Source organism: Pituophis catenifer, unplaced genomic scaffold (genome assembly GCF_029215685.1).
Source record: "Pituophis catenifer annectens isolate HBS135680 unplaced genomic scaffold, rPitCat1.0.hap2 SCAF_1, whole genome shotgun sequence".
In the NCBI taxonomy this organism is placed as follows: domain Eukaryota; kingdom Metazoa; phylum Chordata; class Lepidosauria; order Squamata; family Colubridae; genus Pituophis; species Pituophis catenifer.
In genome coordinates, this window is record NW_027256881.1 from 182,830,781 (window position 1) to 182,857,168 (window position 26,388).

The 26,388-nt window shown below is 37.0% G+C and overlaps 1 protein-coding gene across 2 annotated transcripts; it reads left to right on the forward strand.

The window, feature by feature from the left end:
• Positions 1–1,200: 1,200 nt before the first annotated feature.
• GTF3C3 (general transcription factor IIIC subunit 3) lies at positions 1,201–26,218 on the forward strand. 2 transcript variants are annotated; one of them, XM_070956830.1, is made up of 19 exons: positions 1,201–1,369; positions 2,749–2,851; positions 5,117–5,298; positions 5,688–5,811; positions 7,455–7,646; positions 9,397–9,562; positions 11,033–11,180; positions 11,934–12,006; positions 13,339–13,413; positions 14,464–14,564; positions 14,807–14,978; positions 16,466–16,668; positions 16,863–16,964; positions 18,666–18,792; positions 19,046–19,283; positions 19,782–19,972; positions 20,529–20,653; positions 21,535–21,687; positions 25,444–26,218. In XM_070956830.1, exons 1-19 carry the CDS (start codon positions 1,268–1,270, stop codon positions 25,564–25,566), a joined length of 2,700 nt encoding a protein of 899 aa, XP_070812931.1. In that variant the 5' UTR covers positions 1,201–1,267; the 3' UTR covers positions 25,567–26,218. The 2 variants fall into 2 exon arrangements, with proteins under 2 accessions (XP_070812931.1, XP_070812932.1); XM_070956831.1 differs by having other exon boundaries at positions 5,120–5,298.
• The last annotated feature ends 170 nt before the right edge of the window (positions 26,219–26,388 follow it).

A 26,388-nucleotide genomic window follows, 5' to 3' on the forward strand; every position in this document is an offset into this window, starting at 1 on the left:
AGCCTAGCCCAGAGCCCTTAACCACTATACCAAATTAGCTTTTCTACAATAGCACACATCTCCCCTTATTTAAAATCATCCAAGGGCAGCTTGAAGCTATATTTAATCCATTAGCATTTTGGATTTGAAACAGGCAGTAGAGACAGGCTAGTGAATGATAACAGGGACAGCAAGTTTTATTCTAAAATATTTTCTGTAAATCTAAGGATAAGTGGATAGCACTTAAATTCAGTATTGCAGAAAGACTCATAAAAAATAAGTCAGATGCAACTAAGAGCAAATCACTGGCATTTTTGTAGTAGCCAACACAGAAGCAAAGTGAGAAAAGGCAGACCATCCCTAATCTCCATGGAAAACAGTATTCCTGTAGTTTGGATGATAAAGTTCTCCTCTCCAAATCTTTGAAGCAACCTTGCTTGTCTTTTTTTTTTTTTTTTTTAAAGGGGGTAGGTTGTATTAGTTTTTCACAAGTGAAAATTGAAAACCAGATGTCAGAAAGTATTTTGCATTTCTTTTGCCAGGAAAGTGGTGAGAACGTCCCCCCCACCAAAAAAAATCAGAAATCTTTTGCCTCTACTAGAGTCTCTTTCCTTTTCCACCTGACAAACTTCATCCAGTATTTCACCTTGCCTGCTTCTCTTTATTCTTTTTCCACCCACAGATATATACTGTAACAGTAATTAAACCCTGCCAGCCGTTACTTATTGGAGGGAAGTCAGGAGGGACTCAGAGAAGAGACAGTGCAGAGTTAGGAGATTGCTGCTGCTAGACTTTGGCGACTTGCTGCCATCCTTCAATTTTTGGACTACATCTCCCATAATTCCCAGTAGTCAACTGAATTGAGTGAGGCTGATGAAGTACAAGGACGAGCACAGCCGGTCGCCTATTCTTGACAAAGAAAGTTAAAAAGATGGCTCCAAAGATGGTTCTAATGGATGGTTACAACAGAGCTGTTTGACAATAGTATGACAGAAAACGACCATTTATTACAATATTTGATTGATTGATTGTCTTCCCCTTTAAAGAGATAAATCCCTCCACCGATTTTAAGCGCTTGAATGCAAGAAAGGGAAAAATTCTTCCCGTGGCAATCTCAGCCACGAACGCATGCGCAGTAGGCAGCGAAGTCAGCGGGGCTCCGTTCTCTTCATTCGTAGTCGGACTCTTTTCGGCGGGGGAATTGCGGTCCTTTCAAAATAGGTTCCCCGCCGTTCGCTGGAGCGGCTTTTGATACTGGCTTACGGTTGTTTCCTCGGTGGAGCATAAAATGTCGGGGTTCAGCCCCGAATTAATTGAGTACCTGGAAGGGAAAATCTCTTTCGAGGAGTTCGAGCGTCGCCGAGAGGAGCGTAAAAGCTGCGAAAGGAAGGTGAGGCCTCTTTTGCCTCGCAGTTTTATTCACAATTTCCTTCGTGTTCGTGTCTATAATGAGGTTTATAAGGGGGTTTTATGGCTTGCCCTCCCCTCATTTTCAGTAGTGTGTATGTATTCAGGTACCCAATATCTTGCTTGCATTTTAAATAAGGATCATTGACTCATAAAATCCTAAAAATAATTTTAGTAGAACACGCAAGGTAGACGTCTTATCCATCATTCCGTGGTGTTTCGTTCCTCCTAATTAAAAACAAATGCTGGACGTAGGGCTCGTTTTCGGGCACAAAAATCCGACTGACTACTAGGTGGGAGCAGTGGAGTAGGATTTTCGGTGTGTGCGGCTGTTTAATTCGGATTTTTGCAGCCCGGTCCAGATTTCATGAATTTGAAGACTTACCAGTATTACTGTTTATGTTGGGGACATAAAAGCAAGGTTTAGGTTGTGATTGTTTTGCTTTTGGGCATTTGGTTAATGCAAAATACAAGGGAATCCCATTTGAGCTAAGGCAAAGGGACATCAAAGGGATTATTATAACAATAAAACAGATTGTGTTACATTACCAGTTTGTGCTGGCACATGTTCAACCTGTTCAATTTATTTAAATTACTGTTCCATTCTGACCAATTCTGTTTAGGATGTTTACTGTAAGATACACATGATTCTGTTATCCAAAGTGTAGCCAAATTTTGTTAAATCATTTGCAAAATGCAGTCAATTGAGGAATATGTCCAGTTAATGATATAATATGCACTTATCCATATATACATAGCCTGTTTTACATTACTTAGCTTTATTGACTATTGACTGATTCATATAATTTTTTTTAAAGTTGACCATTTAACTTTCATAAACACTTCCAAAATAAGTCATACAATGAAACCTCAATTAATTACTCATATATTGTTTTTCTTAAGCAGATATGTATTTTAGTACTGAATATTCTATTCACAATACAGGCAGTCCTTGACTTACGACAACAGTTGAACCCAAATTTTTGTTCCTAAGTAACACAGTTGTTAACTAAGTTTTGTCCCATTTTATGACCCTTTTTGTCACAGTTGATCACTATGAATCACTGCAGTTGTTAAGTTAGTAGCATGGTTGTTAAGTGAACCTGGCTGTCCCATTGACATTGCTTGCCAGAATATCACAAAAGGTGATCACATGACCTTGGAACACTGCAACTGCATAAATACCAGTTGTCAAGATTCCAAATTTTAATCACATGACCATGGGGATTCTGTGAAAACTGGTCATAAGGGACTTTTTTCAGGATTGTTTTAACTTCGAATAGTCACTAAACAAGTGGTTGTAAGTTAAGGACTACCTGTAACATTATAAAATTAATGTTATTTCCTTTTTAATTTTTACAGGGACAAAATGTACTCACTGAAGAAAATGCAGAAGACTTCGATGGCCCCTCTACTTCTGGGCAAGGAATGTCTACTGAAATACAAGGACATATGGAAGCAGAAGGTATATTTTATGCTCATTTACCAAGGAGTAAATATCTTGAACTTTGCTTTTCTGTTGCATTTATAAGTTAGAAAATGGGGGTTCACTGCCACCTTGCAGTGAAAATAAATCAAAAATTTCCTAGGTTCAGAAATCTGTATGTAATACTAATTATTATTTGATAGGCTTTAATTCAAACATATATGTATGTACTTTGTGATCAGTCTACGGCACCTTGAGGCAGAGTAAGACATTTTTGAGGTCCCAAAGGTGCTTTTTCAACTGGTTTTTCTTCTGGTTTTATTTTAAATTTTTGCGGGTTTCTGCTAGTTGGTGTAGAAATACAAAAGGTGATGAGCTAGTAATATGATGTTTTATTATATTATTTTTCAAGTTTAGCACTTTATTAATAGAAAGAGAAGGGAACCTATTGCCCCTCAGTTCTCATCAGCCTTAGGTATTGTGGTCAATGATAACTGATGGTAGGCGGTATAATCCTAACCATTTAGGAGGCACTGAATCAAAGTTGCCTCCTACTCATTTCAAATTCTCCCCCCCACTTCCCCCCCCCCCCCAGTGATTTGAAGGATGCAAGCTCTGCTTTTTTTGGATCCTTTTCCCCCCCAGATGCACTGAGTGTTGATCTACTGGTTGCAACAGGAGTTGACTGACTGGCTTGTCGCTCAAGTTTGTCTACAAGATTATCTACAAGTTTGTCTACAAGGTTGAAAGAGAGTGACTGGACCAAAGTCACCCAGTTAGCTTTGTACCGAAGTTGGGACTAGTCTCCTGATGTCTAGTCTAGTGCTTTAACCATTAGGACAAACTGGTCTTCCCTCATTTCAAATTTCTTGTTAGGAAAACATCATTTTATAGTTTTTCATTGTATTACATTATTGCTCCATTCTTGGAGTACTTGGATCTTTTTGCAAAGCCTTTGCTTTCCTAATGCTGAAACAATGCTCTTAGAATATTCAGTAGTTCCATTAAAAAAATTAAAAATGGGAATGGGATTGATTTGGAGGACTTTTGTTTCCACTGTCAAGTTGTCTTTAGTTATAGGCAGAGAAGTTTTGGCTAGTTGTTCTGTAGCTGAAAATGATCTATAGAAACGGATTTTTGGAAGATTATTATTTATTACTCCAAGTGATATAGAAAACTAAAACAAAACATAAAAACAACAAAAAATCAAGATCAGACAGCCAGCCCGCCCAAACTAAAGCAATTGGATAAACAATGAAATCAACAAAACAATGGCTTTAAACAAATTATAAACATCAATCCCATGCCTAGGACCATTGTAGCAGAAGAGATTCTTTTGTATAGAATTATAAAAACACTTAGCAATAGCATTTAGATTTATATACCACTTTACATTGCTTTACAGCCCTCTCTAAGCTGTTTACGGAGTCAGCATTTTGGCCCCAACAATTTGGGTCCTCATTTTATCAGCCTCGGAAAGATAGAAGGCTGAGTCAACCTTGAGCCTGGTGAGATTTAAACTGCCAAGTTGCAGGCAGCCAGTAGTTAGCAGAAGTAGCCTGCAGTACTGCACTCTAACCACTGTGCCACCATGGCTCAGTAGGTAATTAGCAGTAGATAATAGCTATAAGTCAAATGCAAGGAGTTTTTGAATTTACTTATTATTTATACATGTTCAAATGATTTTTCTTTTTTATTTCATTAATTTTTCAATTTATTATTTTCATTAATTTTTCAATTTATTTTTATTAATTTATTGTTTAACTGATATTAGTTATTATAATTTATTGCATTTCTGGACAACCAACTAATACCAATTCTCTGGGAAATATACAACTCAAGTTAAAACATATGACAAAAGAATTATATTACACGAACATGAAATGAAAGCAAAATAATAGTTGACTTTATTTTTACCATCATGTTTCTGGGATGAGGATTGGTGAAGATGAAATATATAGATTCTTGCTAATTCCTGTTATATTCCCAAAATCTTGTCTCTTTACTTTAAAGACTTGAATTACTCTTATTGATTCTGTGGATATTTGATTACATTTATGTTTTAATACAAATACTCCTTGTTTTGATACTGGCAATATGGTATTAAATGAAGCAGTTGCTAAATGAAAATCATATGACCATGACAGTACTTACAATTTTCCTTCAATTTTCCTTTGCTTCTTGCTATTTCCTTTATCTGAACTGGGGTTCCTTCTCTCTTTGAGGATAACTTTTATGATTTTATGACCCCTCCCTTTTTTACATGATTAATTAGGCATCATTATTAATCTTTTTTTCTCTCAGCAGAAGAGATATCAGATGGTATCAGTAAATCTGTCCATCGAGTTTTTGCCTCCATGATGGGAGAAAATGATGATGATGAAGAAGAAGAGGAGGAAGATGAGGAGATCTCTGAGCAACCTACAGCTGGTGATGTTTTTGCACTAGAGATGGTGCTTAATAGAGAGACTAAGAAAATGATGAAGGCAAGCAATATAACAGTCATTAAAGCAGCTACATCTTTTTTCTGGTTTATGTGGAAGCCTAAAAAAAAAAAAAATCAAAGTTGCCCCAAAGAATGATTCCCATTCCTGTGCATTCTGAAGCATCTCTTCTGAACCCTTTTTGAAGCATACACATCCTTGCTGCTTAGTGGAAAATACTTATGGTAGAATTTGATTAAGTGGGTTCTGTGTGAATGTATGGTATAAATTAAATATTAAATAATGTACATGGTTATTGCACAAATAACAGTTTAAAACAACAGCTCAATAAACACCCTCAATTCAAATATATTTCTTACTAAGAATATTCTTTGTAAGTAGTAATAAAAACTGAATTTATTGAAATATATTGATAACAATCTGTTTTCTAGGAAAAACGTCCACGCAGTAAATTGCCTCGTGCCCTGAGAGGCCTCATGGGTGAAGCTAACATTAGATTTGCTCGAGGGGAACATGAAGAAGCCATTCTAATGTGTATGGAGATCATAAGACAAGGTATCTTTGGATGCTTCTATGGGTGAGATTTGTTACTGTGAATAAATAGAAGGGACACATAACCTTAATACAAGACAGTTCAGTGTGTCATTATAGAGCTTACCTTGCATCTCTTCTGTGTTTTTATTTATAATTACCCTTCTGGGTTTTTTGCAACTTCTTAAATTTTCCCAATATAGAAGATGTGTGATTCAAAGCCATTTTGCTCTAGTACTGATCTTTTGCTTACATTAGTGTTGTATGGTAGCATAGGTGCACAAACTTAACCCATACATACTTTCTGAACACTTTGGACTCTCAATCTGCTATTACCAAGCTTTGAAAAGTTTACTTTTAACATTTCTTTTCAGGAAGGTGGAATAAAAGAAATAAACCCATAAGGAAATAAATGGCTATATGTTTTTAAAAATGTATTCTTTAAAATTGATGTATGACCACTTTTTGCTTTGGCTATGTTTGCGTGGAAATGTTACATTGCTGGACATTTTGAAAGCACAGAAAATATTTTCCTTTTTTTAATGGAAATTTTGGAGAAAGTTAAAATATATGCTGTATTTATTTTTATATTAGCCTCTACTGATTTAAGCTCACTTTGGTATTTTAACAATTTGCAGTACAATATGAACAGCCTAATTTAGTTTTACATTAACTGTATTTGGCCTAACAATTAAATGTAAAAGAATAATTAACCCAGACAATAATGTAAACTACATGTACTAATTGTGTTTTGTTTAAAATGTTTTGAATATTCGCTATAAGGGGATCTACAATCTATGAAACTCCAAAAGTTCTAGACTCTCTTAATTTTGCCAGGTTGTAAATTAGAAAAAGAAGTTGAAGTAGGAAACCATCAACCTGATAATAAAACAGTTTTATTTGAAGCCTTATCAAGAGCAGACTCACTGATCTTTAGATAAAAAGTCAGATATAGACAACTGAATCCTTTCTTTCCTACTTTAGTGCATCATGCTATATTGCACTCTTTGCCCTCTTAAATATAGGAACTATAGTGCTAGATAAAAGCTTTCCCGTTACAATTCTCAAATAACTAAAGGTTATTTTTTTAATATTTTCCTTTTTTTGGAGGGAAAAAAGGCTTAGGGAAAAATGGGAAAAGGTCACATTTTTCCCCTAAGCCTTCAGATATTTGTAATAAATAAACTGCTTCTTTTTCTTTAAAAAGTTCCCATATTTGAATTATGCTTTTGTTTTGTTTTTTTAATTAAAAGCTGCCAAACATAATATCATCAGTGGCAGTCAAATAATTTAAAATTTGACAAAGAACAGAGGGAAAAGTCAATTAAAATGCTGCTGTTTTTGTGTCATGGAAGAAAGTTTGGAAAAGATCCAGTCTCTGTAACTATCTGACTTCTCTCTAGACTACAGTATCTGAAGCAGGGTCTCACAGTAAGATCTTAACAGTTGGGTGGGTCCATGTAGGAAATCCTTCTCATGTTCCCTCCAGGCTAAGCTGCTACAGTTTTACAGGTCAAAAACAGTATTTTGCATTATATTCAGAAATGAGCTGTTATGTTTAAACACTTTCAAATGATTATTGTTGCTAGGTGCAGCATGTACAAATTTAGGCATTTTTATTGACATTATTATGAATTGTAACCTATTTTCCTTTTGACATCCAACAGCTCCACTTGCTTATGAGCCATTCTCCACTCTTGCTATGATTTATGAAGACCAAGGAGATATGGAAAAATCTTTGCAGTTTGAACTGATTGCTGCTCACTTAAATCCCAGTGACACAGAGGAGTGGGTCAGGCTAGCTGAAATGTCACTTGAGCAAGACAATATTAAACAGGCTGTCTTTTGCTATTCGAAAGGTAAACAAATTAATGTCATTGTAGATCATTTAATGATACTGTACTTGCTTTACTGTCTATTTTGCAGCAGGTGTCAAGATATTGCTTTCATTACAGATTAGTCTTTGTATTTACTGAACCTAATTTCATTCAGCTGATTTTCATGGGCATCTCGTAAATTAATTTGTTGAGATATTTAGACATATTATATATTTACAGTCTCCTTGCCTTTTGTTATCACATACCAAATCAAGATGGGAAACTGATTTTGTACGAGGTGATAGATAATCCTGATATGGCAGATAAAATGTATACTGTTTTTAAAAGCTATATGATAGCTTGCCAGTATTCTGCTAGAAAGCTTTTCAAGCACTCTGAATGAAATTGTATGGGAGAATATTAAATTATAATGTCACAAAGAAGTGGCAGATAATATGAAATGAAATATGTTTGAAATCATTGACTTGTGGAATAACATCAATTTATCATGCCTGTCTAGCATTCTGTTTTCAGCATAGCACAAGTGAAATATATTTTTAAATCAACTTTTTGATTTTGGTTCGGGCGAATCGGTAGTGATAAAAACTACCGGTTCAGTCAAACCGTAATTTAAAAAAGCTACAATCCGACAATCAGCTGGGCCGCACGGTTTAGTTTTGCTAGAAAGCAGGAAATCCTGCGTTCTAGCGAAGCTAAACCGCGTGGTACAGCTGATCCCTCCCTGCTGTCCCAAGCCTCCTTTTGGTGTGTACTGTGCATGTTAAACCGCGCAGCACAGCTGATCGTTAGATCGTAGCTTTTTTTAACCACTGGTTCAACCAAACTTTTAAAACTTTTTAAGCTTTTTAAACATGCAGTGTGCATTTGGTGCACACTGCGCATGCATAACCAGCGAACTGGTAGCAAACCGGTTCAGATTTCACTACTGGTTAGAACTCAACTGTTTACCTATAATTATTGCAAGCCAATCTTATAACTACACAATTATAAAATCTTCAATCTAAATTCTGAAATTCATTTTTTTCTATTCCAAATCTAAAAACCAGAAGCAATATTCGAATAGAAACAAGACTAAATAAAATTTCTTTGTTTATCTCATCATCTTAACCAAATCCATTTTTTCTCCTGTTTTGAAAAATGATATATATTTCTATTTACACATATTAATATTTCTACTATCATTATTTATATTAACAAAAACCACTATACTCTTTCAAATTTTTAACCTTAAAAGGAAAACTTTTATATTCATTTTAAAATTCTAAACATTTCTTTAAAAATTCATCTTTATAACTAAAATAAATTCTACCACAGCTTTTAAAACTTTCTTTTAATATATAAGTACATACTTTCAAATTCATTTTCAATAATATTTTGTAAGGTTTAAGAATTCTCAAGCTTTAAAAATTAAAAAAGTGGAAAAAGACCCATTTTCAAACTCACTTTATATAAACAAAACAATGCACTGGTACTATGTTTAAAACTACATAGGCCAAACCAATTGATCCTAATTCCATTTAGCTTGCTAACTTGTTAAATTTAAGTTGTTCCCTCCATCTTATCTTTATATAATAAAATCTTTTGAAAATGGATGTTCAGTATGTCATGATAACAGTCTATGCAGTGTTCAGAATTTTTTGATTTCATCCCTGGATGACTTTTTCAGGATGAGATTGTTTATATTTTATTTATTCTATTGAATATATTTGCATATTGCTTCCAATAATTACAAATATCAAAATGATTTATCATACCACTTCCATTTTTATAGCTCTGAAGTATGATGCTACAAACGTGCGTTATTTGTGGGAGAGATCAAATCTCTACAAACAGTTAGGGGAGCACAAACTGGCAATGGATGGCTACAGACGCATTTTAAATCTTCTGACTCCTTTTGATGGTGAACGCTTTATGCTTTTGGCGAGAGATATGGCCAAGTAAGTAGAGTGGAACACTTAGTCATGCTGAACTGATACGAAACATCAGCTTCTAATGGAGTAATTTTTTTTCTTCTACTTGTTGGTATAGTTCAGGGGTGTCAAACTCATGACGACATATTGTTGTCACGTGACGTATCACAACTTTTTCCCCCTTTGCTAAACAGGTAGGGATGGCCAGTATGTGACGCATCTGGCCTGCAGGCCACGAGTTTGACTCCTCTGGTATAGTAGTTAATTGCAGGATACAGAAATGATATGTTATGATTGGATAGATGCTTTGAAATGCAGATATCCTCACTTAACAGCAATGAGACTAGAATTTCTATTGCTAAACAGGCAGTAAAAGAGTGCAACATCATGTGACTGTGCTTCCTAGCAGTGGAAATTCTGGCATTCCCAATTGCCATTGTTAAACAAATCATCCTGAGTTAAGAAAGACATCACGTAGTTGCTATTTGTGACTTCTGCCAGCTTCCCCATTGGCTTTGCTTGTTTGAAATTGGCAAAGAAAATTACAAATGGCAATCACGTGACTGCAGGATGCTGCGACATCACAAAGTGGGTGCCAAGCCCATGGCTTGTGATCACACCTTGTCTCAAATCATGGTTTAGAGAGGTATGAATTCAGCTAATCTTGCCCTAGGCTTGTCTATCATCACCACTCTCCTTCTTTGGTATTGGCCAGGGGGTCAGCAACCTGCGGCTCTGGAGCCGCATGTGGCTCTTTCACCCCTCTGCTGCGGCTCCCTGTCACTCAAAATATACATCACAACCGCCAATGTGCAACACCCGCCGGCACGCGATTTATTGAACTTTTCAACCCCCGGTAGGCCAACCATGGATAAATCCAAGAAAAGAAAAGAAAAGTTTCAGAAGAAAACAGAACTACATATGCTAGTTCTGTGGCCGCTCAAGAAATAGTCAGGCACGGGAAGAGTTTTGTGGTTCCCGGTGTTTTCTTTTCTGTGGGAAATGGGTCCAAATGGCTCTTTGAGTGTTTAAGGTTGCAGACCCCTGGTATTGGCTATAAGAAAGAATCTTTGCTTTCACTTTTGATAATTACATTTTGCAAAGGTTTACAAATCTGTGGCTTTAGACTAATTTTAAATTATGATGACTTAGAGTTTTGGGTTTCAGCAATATAATAGGGTGTCATCAATCAGATCTTCTCCTGTGATCAATCACAGCTTCTTGTATGGGTTGTATATTTGTGAAATTACATTAATTTCTTTCTTGCTGAACCTAATTTTGGATAAAACCTATAAATTATGTTGAAGAATCATGACTTGCTTTTAAGTTTACAAGCACAAAGGACCATGATTTTGATATTCGCAATAATAAATAATGTTTTTCAATGAGGATTATTGTTTTTCTTCTTGCCCAGAAAATATTGTAATAATTTTTTAATACAGAAGATGTATTACTATTTGCATTTACTATTGACCTGATTACTAATGTATTCCACAGAAGTTATTATGAAGCAAATGATATCACTGCTGCTATTGAGATAATGGAAGAAGCTTTTACGAAACATCAAAGCCTTGTATCCATGGAAGATGTTAATATAGCTGCTGAGCTGTATATTTCCAACAAGCAGTATGATAAAGCATTAGCAGTAAGCATATTAAATTAATCTGATTGCTGTCTGTTTATAATATAATGAGTATATAAATGCATATGCATAAAGAGGTGCACTTTCTAATACTATCTGTTATTCAAGGAATTAAGATTGCCCTTCTACCAGTTGTGAGTTGTTTTTACTATGAAGGTTTCCCACTTACAGATTCCAAAGGAATAGTTGTTGAAAAGAGTATGTCTCCCCAAGTTTCACACAGAATATCAGCTTCTCTCACCTCTGGGTTTTGGACCAGAGAGTCTCAGTATCTAGGAGAAAAATGGAGAAGATCTTTGTTCTGCTTTTGGATGAGTTGTCATTTTCTGGAATTAGAACATTCTGTGTTGCTCTAAAGCTCTTGTGTTTGTCCTCTTGTCAAAAGTTATGGGTCAGGATTAACTTTTCTTTGGAGGTAAATTGAGTGTGCCAGAGTCATATTTTATGCTGAAGTGAACTCGTGCTAGTGATCTCTATACAACTATGTTGCTTTTAGGCTATTGCTAGGGAGGAAGTGGTGGAATTTCATATTTCTTACAACTTCTTTTAATTTTTTTCCCCTGTTAGGCAGCACACTCTCAATGACCTTCCCCATACTTTCTGAGTTATTTCATCCCTGTAGTGACTCTATGTCATTTGCCACTTTGAATCATTAAATTACCTCTTAGTTCTCAGGGTACTTTCCTTCTTAAATCATCCTTTCTAGGTTCATTCATTTCATTTCTTGACAACCAAAATCATTTCTCCTTCTTTTAGGTTATTACAGATTGTTCAGGAATTGTACTCGAAAAGCAAGAAGCAGAAAAAGATTCTTCAGCAGATAAAAAAGGTATTAGCGTGATTGAAGACCATTGCGTTGAGCTGTATGTGGAACAGTTAATCTTCTGAAATAGTCAGGTTTTCTGGTGTTGTTATAGATGTGCTATTACCGTATTTTTTGGAGTATATGACACTCCAGACTATAAGACGCACCTTCCTTTTTTGGGGAGGAAAACAAGATATATGCTAGTGCATGGATATGGGAAATAATATGAAATTTTACCAGTTTGGAACTGTTTTAAGTTTTTTTCTTTGCATAGATTTGTATTGTAATCAGAATCAGTAAGTTATTCAGCACGCAATCTGTTAGATGTAAAACTCCCCCCCACCCTCTTATTTTCCTTCAGGTAACATTTTAATTAAATTAGTGAAATGCTTTTTAAATTCCAGCTAATTGTTGATTTTAGACAGAAATTTTACAACAAAAGGACACAAAGAAGAAATTAAGACACATAAAACACTCACAATAACTCTGCCTCTGCCTCCCAGCAATTTGCCTTGCAGCAAACAGCAAACAGCCTGCCTTAGTTTCGTTTTCAGCACAGCCTGATTAACACAAGAAAAAAAAATCTGCTCCCAGCAATTTGCCTGCTTGCGGGAGGCCCGTGCAGCAATAGGAAATGGCAATCCCTGCAGCCTGAAACAGCCGAGGGTCGGGAGGCCGATCCAATCAACAATCAACTGCTTGTGCTAATCAGGCTGTGCTGAAGCTGAAAAAAGCTGCTTGCTGCTTGCTGGGAGGCAGAAGCCAAAGGGTGGGGGTTGGGTGGGCAGTGCTACATTTGGTGTATAAGATGCACCCAAATTTTCACCCTCTTTTGCGGGGGGGGGGGGGAGTGTGTTTTATATTCCAAAAAATATGGTAACTCTTTCCTGGCAATATAGCAGTTAATAAATACACACAGTCTTTTTAAATAACAGTAACAGAGTTGGAAGGGACCTTGGAGGTCATCTTGTCCAACCCTCTGCTCACACAGGAAACTTATAATATTTCTGACAAATGGCTGTCTAGTCTCTTCTTAAAAGCCTTGGGACACCTGCAACTTCCAAAGGGAATTTGTTCCACTGGTTGATTGTTCTCACTCGTTAAAAATTTTCTCTTAGTTCTAGTTTATTAAAAATTTAATAAATAGTTGCTTCTTGATTAGTTTACATCCATTGTTTCTTGTCTTACCTTCAGGTGCTTTGGTAAATAAGTCCCCCCACTCCTTTATGTGTATTTATGTCCATTGATAAGACTATTGAGTAATTTTATATGGAGTAATTTTATATTTATTGAATGATTTTCATAAGCTCAGCATATGCTTTATTTTTCCTGTTCTTCCCCCTTGTTCCATGGTAGAGGCAATGGAAAGTCAGGAAGATCCAGGAACAACAATTGATCAGCAAGAATTTGTGCCTGGGACCAGTTCTGCATGTGAGTATGCAATTCTGCATCTTAAAAATTGCTGAGATGAGCAATTTGCATCTCTCAGGATATAAATACCTGGACATAATAGTGGCACTGTATAAATAAATGCAGCTGGTCCTTGTTGCTGTAAGCAGATTGTTTTATTTTCATTTTTCAGCCCTCTTTCTCTACATAAATTTATTTCTGTAATACGATTATTAAAGTCCTCCCAGCTGGTTCCTTCTGCTGTGCCCCATGAAAGTTAGAAACAGCTGCACTGAATTGTTCAAAAATTGCTGGATTATAATCCTCCAGACACTGTCATCCAGCCTCAAAACAAGCACTGAGATATTTTATAGGTTTTTTCCAAGATTAACAAAATCAGAGGATATGGGCAAATGATATAGTAAGATTTAGGCAATTTAGGAACACCTGCTTTAAGGCTCAGAAGAGGAAATTGCAAATGCTGTATGACAGTGTGTCTAACCCTATTAACTGTACGGAACATATTTTGTGAATGTGGTTTGTTTTCCTTTCCTCTTTACATCACCTGTTGGGAATATGAGTAAATAAATAAAAATTGGATAAATGCACGCAAAAGAAAAATGAATAAAATAAAAGAGTACTAAGTCTAATACATTCCTGTGTTTGAATATTTATTCTTGCAATAGATTGAATTCTTTCACATTTATTCTGAGACAAACATCTGTTTTATGAAAAACATATTTTTGTGTGCAAAAATCTATTAATGGTTCAAAACTCCCCCTTTGAAATTATGGATTACAGGTAGGCCTCATTCTAGTGACTGCCTTATTAAACAACCATTTCCAGTTATGCTGGTGACGAAAAAGTAGCTTTGTGACTAATCTTCACATTTATGATGTTCACAGGTCTGTAAAGCAAGGGGAAGCTGAAGTAAAATTATAACTACAGTCATGGTTTCACTTAGTGACTGCTTCACTTGACAGCTGAATTGTTGTTAAATAAGGACTGCTGTGTTTATTTGGAGAAAGTAGTTGAAAAAAATATACATGATATAAAATATTTAGAAAATGTAATGATGCTGTTATTTTCTAGCTTCAGAAATTACATGCTCTATACCTGATGGTGTTCCCATTGATATCACTGTGAAACTCATGGTGTGTTTGATTCACCTGAATATCTTGGAGCCTCTCAATGTAAGTCAAGAACCAAATAAAGAAAAATATAAATAATTTAATACGCAATCTCATTGTATTCTGTTGAAGCAAAAACTGAATGAACGCGAAAGTCTGTACTAGTTAATTTAGAATTTTAATTAAACTAAGGAATTTTCCCTTTTTTCCATATAGAAAGTGGTATGCCTGAGAAATTGCAAAATCTGCTTTTGAAATCCCCTCAGTTTGCTAGTTGTATTCTTAATTTTGCTCTTCTTTGCAAGTCCCTTTTGACTACCTTAGTGGAGCAGAATCCTGAGGATATGGGAGATTTGTACCTTGATGTTGCAGAAGCATTTCTTGATGTTGGAGAATACGATTCGGCTCTCCCCCTCCTGAGTTCTCTGGTGTGCTCTGAACGATACAATTTAGCTGTTGTTTGGCTCCGACATGCAGGTAACTGCTTCCTCCTAATATGTGATAAGTTATTTTCTGGCTCAGTAATAGGTGTTGCATTTCATAATTTAAAGCTGCAGTTGAGTGAGCACGTTGGTCTGAACTACCCCAAGGTGACATGGGACTCTATTCATGTGTCTTCAAAGGGATGTTAGATTTTCCTGGCATTAAACATGCATATACATTTTTGTGCATAGGTGATACGTTTGCATGTTATTTGTGACTTGATTATGGACAAGGGTTTTAGATGTATGCATCAATCAATTTTGAAAGACCATTTATTTAAAACATAATATTGGAGAATAGCTGCAATTTTTTAACAAAATATTATTCCTAAGTATACTAAAATACACACACCCAAAATAGATGTTAGTTAAAACTGGAGAATAAATGTGTTCCATGTACTTCCCTCTGCTTTCCCCTAGCAAAATAGCCTTGTGAAAAACTTCTATCTGTCTGTTCTGTAAATTGTTGTCCATGATATCGAAGCCTTGTTGCTTTCATTAAGGGCACATCAGCCCAGCCATAATAGTTGTATTTACAATTTGATTGAATGGGGCATTACAATAGCATGTTATTTAGCCCTTAATTACGTAATAAAATGATCACAATTGAAGTGCTGTATTATGGCTTCTCAGCTCCGAAAAACAAAATATGAAAAACCATAACTTAAGACTTAACCCTGAAACTTCAACATCTTAAATTCTATTATCTGTTGACTTGATTTTTGGTCTGTTAACTATTTCTTGGAACAAAATAATTGAAGTATGTATGTATGTATATTATTATATGTAATTAGTAATTACTGTACCTGATAATTGAATTCAGTTCAAAGTAGTGTCTAAAAACAAGCTGCCCAGGTTCAGATTTTGTCAGATTCATAAATCTAGCAGGTGACCGTAATCATTCTTTCTATTTATTAGATAATGCTTACTTATTTTACAAAATAGTGGAAGATATACTGAGGTACTATGAAGTGCTTAGCACCTATAACTTTTTGATTGCTAGTGTGTCAATTAATGAACAGCAAGAGAACAATTGTTCTCTTTAAATAATGTGCATGAAGCTGTAACAGTTAACTGCTATTCCTTAATGATAATGTTTTAGAGAGTCATCATTCTCCTGTATGGTATTTTTTTAATAAACAAGATCAATGGGCATAGCTTTTTTCCCTGCTACTTACTTATGCTCCTGTTTCTTAATTATTACAGTTCCTAACTCCCATTAACATCTTCCCTATGGTGCCCATGTTTTGTCTCACTCCCTTCTTCTAAGATAAGAGAATAGGCATTCAGTAGCAGTATTCATGTTTAGAATCATAGGTGTTAATTATATTTGTGACCGCTATAGTTTTGGAAACTTAAAAGAAACTTAATATTACTGACTGGATTTAAAGAAATTCTTGTATAACAAATAAAATAAAAATTAAAGATTCTGTGCTACCTCTTCAGAACACAAACTATTAAAAAATGTCTTTTCCTTTCTAGAATGCTTGAAAGCGCTGGGCTATATAGATCGTGCTGCAGAGAGCTATGCCAAAGTGGTTGACCTTACCCCTTTGCACCTGGATGCAAGGATCTCTCTCTCTACTCTACAACAGCAATTGGGCCGGCCTGAGAAAGCTCTAGAAGCACTTGAGCCCATGTATGATCCAGATACCCTGGCACAGGATGCCAATGCTGCTCAGCAAGTAAGCATTTGTCTTATGGTGTGAACTCTATTCTGAAATCTGAGATGGGAGGGCTAAATTGCTCAAAGAATGAAACAAGATGCTGGAATGAAAAAAAAATGTTAGGAGGGAACCGTTGTCTTGTTCCAAGATCTGGGGCCCAGATAGAAAGCAGCTAAAGTTTTTGCCTTTGTAACCCAATTTTCTGTATTTAGGAATTAAAATTGCTACTTCATCGATCAACATTGCTGTTCTCTCAGGGCAACATGTATGGTTATGTAGATTCTTTGCTCACCATGTTAGCCATGCTGTTAAAGGTAAGTTAATTTTTATACCTCTTCTGTCACACTGCTCATGTGTTTCTTTCTCATTTAGTTTAATGAGAAAGACTAGGATTACCCATTCTAATACTCAACAACTTCCCTGATTACTTGGTCCCCAATGTAGTATTGCAGAACCCTTCTTAAGTGGTTGCAGAAGAGGCCAATATTCATGCTGAGGCTGTTCTATTAGAGAAGATCTGTGATTTCATGTCATCTATGGTAGCTATAGACAGTTTCATACTGTCATCACACTAATTTATAAAGCAGGGCATACCCTCAGTCCACTTTTTGCTTTAAGATATGGAGGGAGTGACATAATATTAAATATTAGTGAGGATTAGAGTTATCTCGCTTGATTTATTCAAGCTGGTCAAAAGAGTTTAATTGCTTGGGAGATGGAGTAATGCCATCTGCTCTGGAGAAGACAATGATTTGTTTTTTTCTGAAGAAGCTATTATAGTTCTATATAAGATTATGCTAATAGATGACCAGATACAAGTACCCTGTTTTTTAGGCAAAGATCTGTCAAAATAGCTGCAGATTTCTTAGAGAATAGTTATTATCTCAGTCCTTTTCATTCTGGTTCAGTCCTGGTGTCAAGACAGAATCAGCTACAGCCATTCTGATATTTTGCTTTAAAGGAATGCAACTGTGTTCATCTCTTAGCATCATTTGATATTACTGTCCGTAGCATACAGAATAACAGACTTGGAAGGGACCTTGGAGGTGTTCTAGTCCAACACCCTGCTCAAGCAGGAAACACTATATCATTTCAGACAAATAGTTGTCCAATCTCTTTTTAAAAATCTCCAGTATTGGAACACCTACAACTTCTGGAGGCAAATTGTTCCACTGATTAAGCTAACTGTCAGAAAATTTATCCTTAATTCTTGGTTGATTCTCTCCTTGATTAGTTTGTATACCAATTATGTCCTTTTCTGGAAGCAAACATCTAATCATAGCTGTTCATACCCTAGTCATCATAGGCTTTAGATGATTGTAATGTATACTATAAAAAATTACTATTGCGCTCAATCCAGAACTTAGAGTTAGGGAAGACTGTAGGAGTCAGATTGCTGATTGGAACATGCACATGAGGTTGCTGCTGTTATAACTGTAGCTATTGTTTCATGTTAAGGATTTAACCTATTTTTTCAGGTTAAGGATTTAGTTTGGTATATAAGATTGCAAACAACTTGAGGCCCTGTCTGAAATGTGTGAGGTCCCCATTGTCCCTTTTTTAGGTATCTGATGAAGACTTATGAATTTTGAAATAATATTTTTCCCCTCCCACCTATTTTAATACAAATGTTTAATATTTTTTTGTAATTATTGTAATAGCTTTTATGTAACTCTCTTCAGTAGGAGATTGTATAGGAAATAGCATAGCATACATTAAATAAATGTGTGGTATTTAGTGCATGTGGCAGAATAAGAGAAAAAGTATTATATATTTAAAAGGTAATGTGCAGGTTTTTTTTCAGATGTGAGTCTTTCTGTATTGAGCTATAACAGTTGTATCTATGGGTGACTTCAGACAATGAAAATTTATGGTTTCTAGTCAATTTTGTTGTTCACTTTGTTAAGTCTGGGATGCAGTTACAAACTGAAAAATCAATAAACTATTAGACAGTAAACAATGGGCTACTGTAGGGTATTCTTTTTTCAGATGTGTTTTAAACGTTCAACTTGCAGGTAGCCATGAACAGAGCTCAGGTATGTTTAATATCTAGCTCAAAATCGGGAGAAAGACATCTCTACCTTATAAAAGTTTCAAGAGATAAAATCTCTGATAATGATGACCAAGAAACAACAAAGAAAGGTAAGACAATTTAAATTGTTCAAATTGTGGAAACAGTTTTCTATTGCAGTCTATAAATGTTGATAACCTGGCCTTTGTTAAGTAGGCTTTGAGCAAATTTTTCAGTGATAATAGGCTTTTTGATATTCCTTTGGTTTTATTGAATCCATACAAGTTAACCTCTACTTCAGACTTTTATTAATGTTTTTAATTATGTTTTAGTTTTATGTTCTGGTCTGTGTAAAAATTAACAGTGGTTTATGGTTGACTCTAGCAATATTTTTGGTGCTTACAAGTGTTCTGACAAAAGAGGATTGGTGGAACCTTCTCCTTAAGGCAATCTATGCATTGTGTGACCTTACGCGATACAAGGAGGCAGAATTGCTAGTGGACTCCTCACTGGAATATTATTCATTCTATGATGATCGGCAGAAGCGCAAAGAACTGGAATACTTTGGTCTCTCTGCAGCAGTTTTAGACAAGAATTTTAGAAAAGCTTATAATTATATCAGGTGGGTCATTCCAGCAATCACATTGGGTTAAGGCAAATTCAATTTAAAACCCCTTTAAATTAATACCTTGTTACTGATATAGTATTTTTCTATATAATTTAGACCTTTTGTTTCTACTGAGAACTCACCTCAAGCAAACCTACCTGTGTGCCATATCTTCAGAATGCCATATCTTCACTTCCTCCTCCTTCCACAGAGTTAAAGAAATTTAGTATTGGTGAAATAATAATTTTAGTTGAAGGGTCTAGTGATGCATTTTGTCTGTTGAAAGAGACTAGGTCAAGTACAGTAATATAGTGGTGAGTGGTCTGGCCTGCCTTATTTTGAGTGTAATTCTGTGAATTGTGCCTCCGTGTGGAACATGCTCATTATAGGAGATATACAAAAGGGATGAAAGAGGCCACCTTGTGACTAGATCACACCATTGTCCTCAGTGATTGTAGACTGATCTTTTCTGTCATTTGCAAGCAATCTGAAAAGCACCTGTTTCTTCTGTAGGATAATGGTAATGGAACATGTCAATAAGCCTCAGCTTTGGAATATCTTTAACCAAATCACCATGCATTCCCAAGATGTCCGGCACCATCGCTTCTGTCTGCGATTACTGTTGAAGAATCCAGACAATCATGCACTGTGCATTTTAAATGGCCACAATGCTTTTGTATCCGGTTGTTTCAAGCATGCCCTTGGTATGATTTTTACTGTTATTAATTAAAAAATTGCAATTGCAGTGTGTGAAGAGGTATGTAGAATTATTTCTTGTATATTTGTAGATAGGTAAGAATATCAAACTGGAATACTAGAAGCTGTGGTTTTACAATTTTGCAAAAACAAAATTGGAGAATAGCTGCAATCAATGCTTTGAATTAAAGCAGGACCATTTCACCCGAACAAAGGCCAAACTATGATGAAACAGCAGAGGGCATCCTTGGGCATAAGTAATGAACAGCAACCTCATCAATATGCCTTGTGATAAATGGGGGCTTTGTGATTTGTCATTTCCATCTTGCCCATATGTGGTGGAGTTTGCCTACTCATTAAAGATAGGCAAACTCCACTAGAGCCATTCTATCAAAATTTCAGACATGCCCACTGACCCAAAACTGCTGCTTTTTTTTTTACGTCAAAAAAAAGAAGAAGGTACAGAGATGTATGGCTGGTTTAAATTTTTTTGAAAGCTTTTTCAGTAAAATATATGCAGTAATAAATGACATTGCAAAATCTTTGCTGCTTGTTTCTTTGCAGGACAATATGTACAAGCATTCCGTTCTAACTCAGATGAACCCCTGTTTAGTCTTTGCATAGGCTTGATCTTCATCCACATGGCATCTCAGAAATATGTGTTAAAAAGGCATGCCCTCATAATACAGGTGTGTTGTCTTTCTCTCACAACTTTCACGTGCACAGCCTTACCTCATGTTAAACGGCGTAAAATTCCTTTAAAATTTATTTAGGCAAGTCTTAAAGAATTGAAAAATAATCCACATATTCTTGTAAAAGTTATGTTGCATGAAACATCTTTTATGTGGTGCTGGGTTGTAGGCAGGTTGATTAGAATTACCAATTGTACTGGGAATGTTTATTTTGTTTTTCTTTTTGGTGCAGTGTTTCAGAAGAAAAGATAATTAACCAACAATATCTGTCAATTAATCCCATTATTGTTTTATTATCCACATTTTCCAAGACTTATAAACTAGTGCAGTTTAATAGTCTTATAGGTGGGAGATTTACTACTGCAAAATGTTTTGTGGAATATTTATGTACATCGTTGTGGGGACTGATTAAATGCCATCAAGTTGGTGTCAACTCCTTAGTGAGCATATAGATTTTCTCAATGCTGCTGCTTCTCTTCTCTTTTCTTCCATCCTTCCCAAAACCCTTTTCCAGAGAGCTAGGTCTTCACATAGTATGTTCAAAGTAGGGTAATTTGAGCTTCATCATTTGTGCCTCGAAAGAGAATTCTTGGTTGATTGTTCGATAATCCATTTGCTTTCTTGGCTGCCTGTGATATTCTCAGAAGTCTTCTCCAACACTAAATTTCCAAAGCATCAATTCTCTTCCTAGCCTGCTTCTTCAAAGTCCAGCTTTTGCTTCCATAGTGTATCATATGGAATAATATTAATGTAAGATATTTTACTGTATTTTACTGTACTATATGTGAATTTAAGTCTGACAGTATTACTTCTGATGTCTCAATTGTTACTTGTATTTTTTAATTTTTGCACTAGTGAAGTTTTCCTTTTGTATTTAGGGATTTTCATTCCTGCAACGGTACCTGAGCCTTCGTGGTTCTTGTCAAGAATCTTATTACAATTTAGGACGTGCCCTTCATCAACTGGGATTAGTACATCTTGCTATTCATTATTACAAAAAGGCCCTGGAATTACCTCCATTGGTCCTAGAGGTACTGTGTGGAACAGCAGTTGATTAGGATTTAAATGTTAAGACACACAAACAGTCTCACAAAGTGCCACCCTCTATAGCAGTGGTTCTCAACCTGTGGGTCGGGACCCCTTTGGGGGTCGAACGACCCTTTCACAGGGGTCACCTAAGACCATCGGAAAATACATATTTTCAATGGTCTTAGGAACAATTTTATGGTTGGGGGTCACCACACCATGAGGAACTGTATTAAAGGGTCGCGGCCTTAGGAAGGTTGAGAACCACTGCTCTATAGGCTCACATGTTCCTGTATCCCCCCCTTCCAATTCTGTTTTCAGCACCAGTAATAGACAGAACATGCATACCTATGTTGGCATCTTAGGATTTTATTTATTTATTTATTTATTTATTTATTTATTTATTTATTTATTTATTTATTTATTTATTTATTTATTTATTTATTTATTATTCAAATTTCTATACCGCCCTTCTCCTTTCGGACTCAGGGCGGTGAACAGCCAAAATAAAACATTTATACATAAAGTATGATTAAAAATAGATTTAAAATAATTAAATTTGGCCCATAGTTTAAAATTTATCAATTTAAAATCCATATCAAAATTTAAAATCAACCATAAAATCATAAAATCAAGAGAGACCGGCTAACTGAAAGAGATGAGTTTTTAGGGCCCGACGAAAAGTCCGGAGGTCAGAGATCACTCGTATCTCGGGGGGTAGATTGTTCCAAAGGCTCTCCTCCTGGGGGTCGCCAGCCGGCATTGTCTAGCCGACGGCACCCTGAGGAGGCCCTCTCTGTGGGAGCGAACTGGCCGGTGGGAGGCTATTGGTGGCAGAAGGCAGTCCCTTAAGTACCCTGGCCCTAAGCCATGGAGCGCTTTAAAGGTGATCACCAACACCTTGAAGCGCACCCGGAAGTCCACCAGAAGCCAATGCAGCTCGCGCAGGAGAGGAGTCACATGGGAGCGCCCCGTCGCTCCCATAATCCCCCGCGCAGCCGCATTCTGCACCAGCTGGAGCCTCCGGGTGTACCCCAAGGAGAGCCCCATGTAGAGAGCGTTACAATAGTCCAGACGAGAGGTGACGAGTGCTTGAGTGACTGTGCGTAGGGAGTCCCGATCCAGAAAGGGGCGAAACTGGCGTATCAGGCGAACCTGATAAAAAGCCCCCCTGGCCACGGCTGTCATATGTCCTTCTAAAGACAGCCGTGCGTCCAGGAGGACGCCCAAGTTGCGGGCCCTTTCCGTGGGGGCCAGTGATTCGCCCCCAATAACCAGCGATGGTGTCACCTGGCTATACCGGGACGCCGGCAGCCACAGCCACTCGGTCTTGGAAGGGTTGAGTCGAAGCCTGTTCCTCCCCATCCAGACCCGCACGGCCTCCAGGCACTGGGACATCACTTCCAAGGCATCGTTGGGATGGTCTGGGGTGGAGATGTACAGCTGAGTATCATCAGCGTACTGATGGAACTCCACCCCAAAACCACGGATGATCTCACCCAGTGGCTTCACATAAATGTTGAACAGGAGGGGCGAGAGGACCGACCCTTGTGGCACCCCACAAACAAGGCGCCTCGGGGTCGACCACTGCCCCCGTCAACACGGATTGCGACCAGTCGGAGAGATAGGAGAACCACCGCAAAACGGTGCCCCCCACTCCCAGTCCCTCCAGCCGGCGCAACATGATACCATGGTCGATGGTATCAAAAGCCGCTGAGAGGTCTAACAGGACCAGGATAGAGGAGTAACCCCTATCCCGAGCCCTCCAGAGATCATCCACCAACGCGACCAATGCCGTTTCCGTGCTGTACCCAGGCCTGAAGCCGGACTGGAGCGGATCCAAAAAGACAGCTTCATCCAGGTACTGGGGAAGCTGTCGCGCCACCACACTCTCAACAACCTTCGCAATAAAGCGAAGGTTGGAGACTGGACGATAGTTAGCCAAAACAGCCGGATCCAGGGATGGCTTCTTGAGGAGAGGCCTCACCACCGGCTCTTTCAAGGCAGCCAGCAGGACACCCTCACTCAAAGAAGTGTTAATAATTCCCTGGAGCCAGCCTCGTGTAACCTCCCGGGAAGCCAGCACCAACCAGGAGGGACACGGATCCAATAAACATGTGGTGGCGTTCAGCTGTCCCAAGATCCTGTCCACATCCTCGGGAGCCACAGGATCGAACTCCTCCCAGATAACACTCTCAAGGCCTGCCTCAGTCATCTCGTCTGAACTAACCCAGTCAGCGGCCAAGTCTTCCCGAATCTGAGTTATTTTATCATCCAGATACTGTACAAAGTCCTCAGCTCGGCCCTGCAAGGGGTCCTCCCGCGCTCCCAGATGGAGAAGGGAGCGGGTCACCCTGAACAGGGTGGCTGGGCAGTTATCTGATGACGCGATAAGAGCGGCAAAATAGCTAGATTTCGCCGCTTTTATTGCCACTAGGTAGGTCTTAATATGAGACCTTACCAGCGTCAAGTCGGATTCGGAACGGCTGGCCCTCCAACCGCTCTCTAGGCGTCTTTTCCGGTGCTTCATCTCCCTCAGCTCCTCGGAGAACCAAGGAGCTAAGTGAGTTCGGTGCCAGATCAGAGGCCGCAAAGGCACGACCCGGTCCAAAGCCCTGGCAGCCGCACTATCCCAGGCAGCCACCAGGTCATCAGCCAAGTCATGAGCTAGAGTTTCAGGAAATGGCCCAAGCTCCATCTGGAACCTATCAGGATCCATCAGGATAGTTATGCAAAGGTATTTATAAATCAAATACCTTGACAATATTTATGGTTTCATGTGTGTTAGTTTAAACATGTGAGAGTTAAAACCATAAATATTTTATAAAGTGAGTGTCAACTATCTCATGGCCTTCTTGATGAAAAGCAAGAATAACAAATCAGCATTTGACAAGCCGCCCCTTTCAGTTGGATCCCGCACCTGATCACCCAGTTTCAATTTGGCCATTCATATCCAATGCCAAATTTATTCTCTTTCATGTCTTAAGTATTTATAGTTTTCCTGATAATGCTGATGACAATTCCCCAAAATGTTTGGAGATGTTTTGCCTTCTTTGGCCTATCCCACAAAGCATTTATGATTCCAAACTCTGCCCTGAAATTTAAGAAAATTGTAACCAAAGCCATCATATTTTACTACTGTTCCAAGCATAGTCACATGCCATTTAAAACTTTTGAAAAGGCCAAGCAGAATATAGTCAATTTTGCAATGTGCTGAGGTAAAAGATTTACCCCTATAGTTGTTTTAGAAGATTCCAGAAAATGTAATTGCCATGTTACATTTCCATGTGCAGGATTTTTTTTTCAAAAGTAAACTATTCTAAAGATTTGGATTCAGGGAAAGACAATGTCTATGTTTATTGCTGACTGGAAGCTGCTTATGTACTTTTTCCATAATTAGAAAAAAAAATCAACTTATAATTTATGGTTTTGATGATTAGATAGATTATATAAAGAAGAGAGTCCATCTTGTAACCATAGAATAAGAGTAGAGTTATAATTCTATTTATAACTGCTGTAAATCAGATTTGTAGCCTCTTATTTGTATCTTTTTTTTTCTATTTCTTTTTTCCTTTCTTGCACTTTTAGCTTTCTCTGTATTTTTATTTTTCTTAGTTTGTATTGGTTTTTAAACTTTATTTTTAAACTTCCTTTTAAATTTATTTAAAACATTATAAATTCATATATAAATTTATGCATATGAATTTTGGGAAAAAGATAGTTTGTGACTTGTTAAAATAGATTTTTCTCCTTTAAACTAGGGAATAGAAGCTGACCAGACAGACTTACGAAGAGATATTGCTTTCAATTTGTCGCTCATTTATCAGAGCAGTGGAAATATTCGAATGGCTCGCAAACTGTTGTATACATATGGAACTGTATGAGGACAAAGTTATACACTTGGTCAGTGAGATGAATTACTTTCCTTGATTCTAAAGGAAAAGCAGCTCTATAAACGACATCTGCTTTTTGCTTTTATGGGAGACTTGGAAGAGACTGATGGAATAATGGTCAAGACAGAGACATTGTAAATGGACTCCAGCCTTTTGAATTGTATAATTCAACACTTTGATTCTCCTTAAAACTGAATGAGAAATACAAGAAGACTTAAAACTTCCTCAATAGAAGAAATTCAAGAACTTTCTTGATAGAGTTGAAGGTTGAGCTATTTTCCTCTGGGAAACTTAATCCTAACTCTCTAACCAACAGCCAATTTGAATCTGTATAGGAATCAAGAACATTGAGCTTTTTGATACACAAAACTTATTCCAGAAAAGTATTGGCTCTTACTGACCTTTACAATACCCAATGTTTAGGCCAAGGTTGGGATTGTCATGCCTCGTGTTCTATTAGAGTACATGATTGTTTACAAGAGTCGTGAATTCTTAGCAACTTCTGCTTCTTCATTTGGAAGAAATGAACACTCAAATTGTTATGCGTGTTTTTCTTATTTAAAAAGGATACAGAAGAGAAACTGTTTTACTGTTTGTTAATTTCAGGACATGATAATAATAAAACAAAGGCCAAAATCAGGTTCTTTAGACTAAGTTATATTTCTTTACATTTAACAACCTATTGAAAATGAATTTATTATAAAGATGTGGCAGTCTAAAGTAACTATATGTCATAGTATTTCCTAAGAAAAATAAACTATTGACTTTAGTACATTTTATAGTTTAAGAAGAGGAATAACTGCTCTTTTTTTA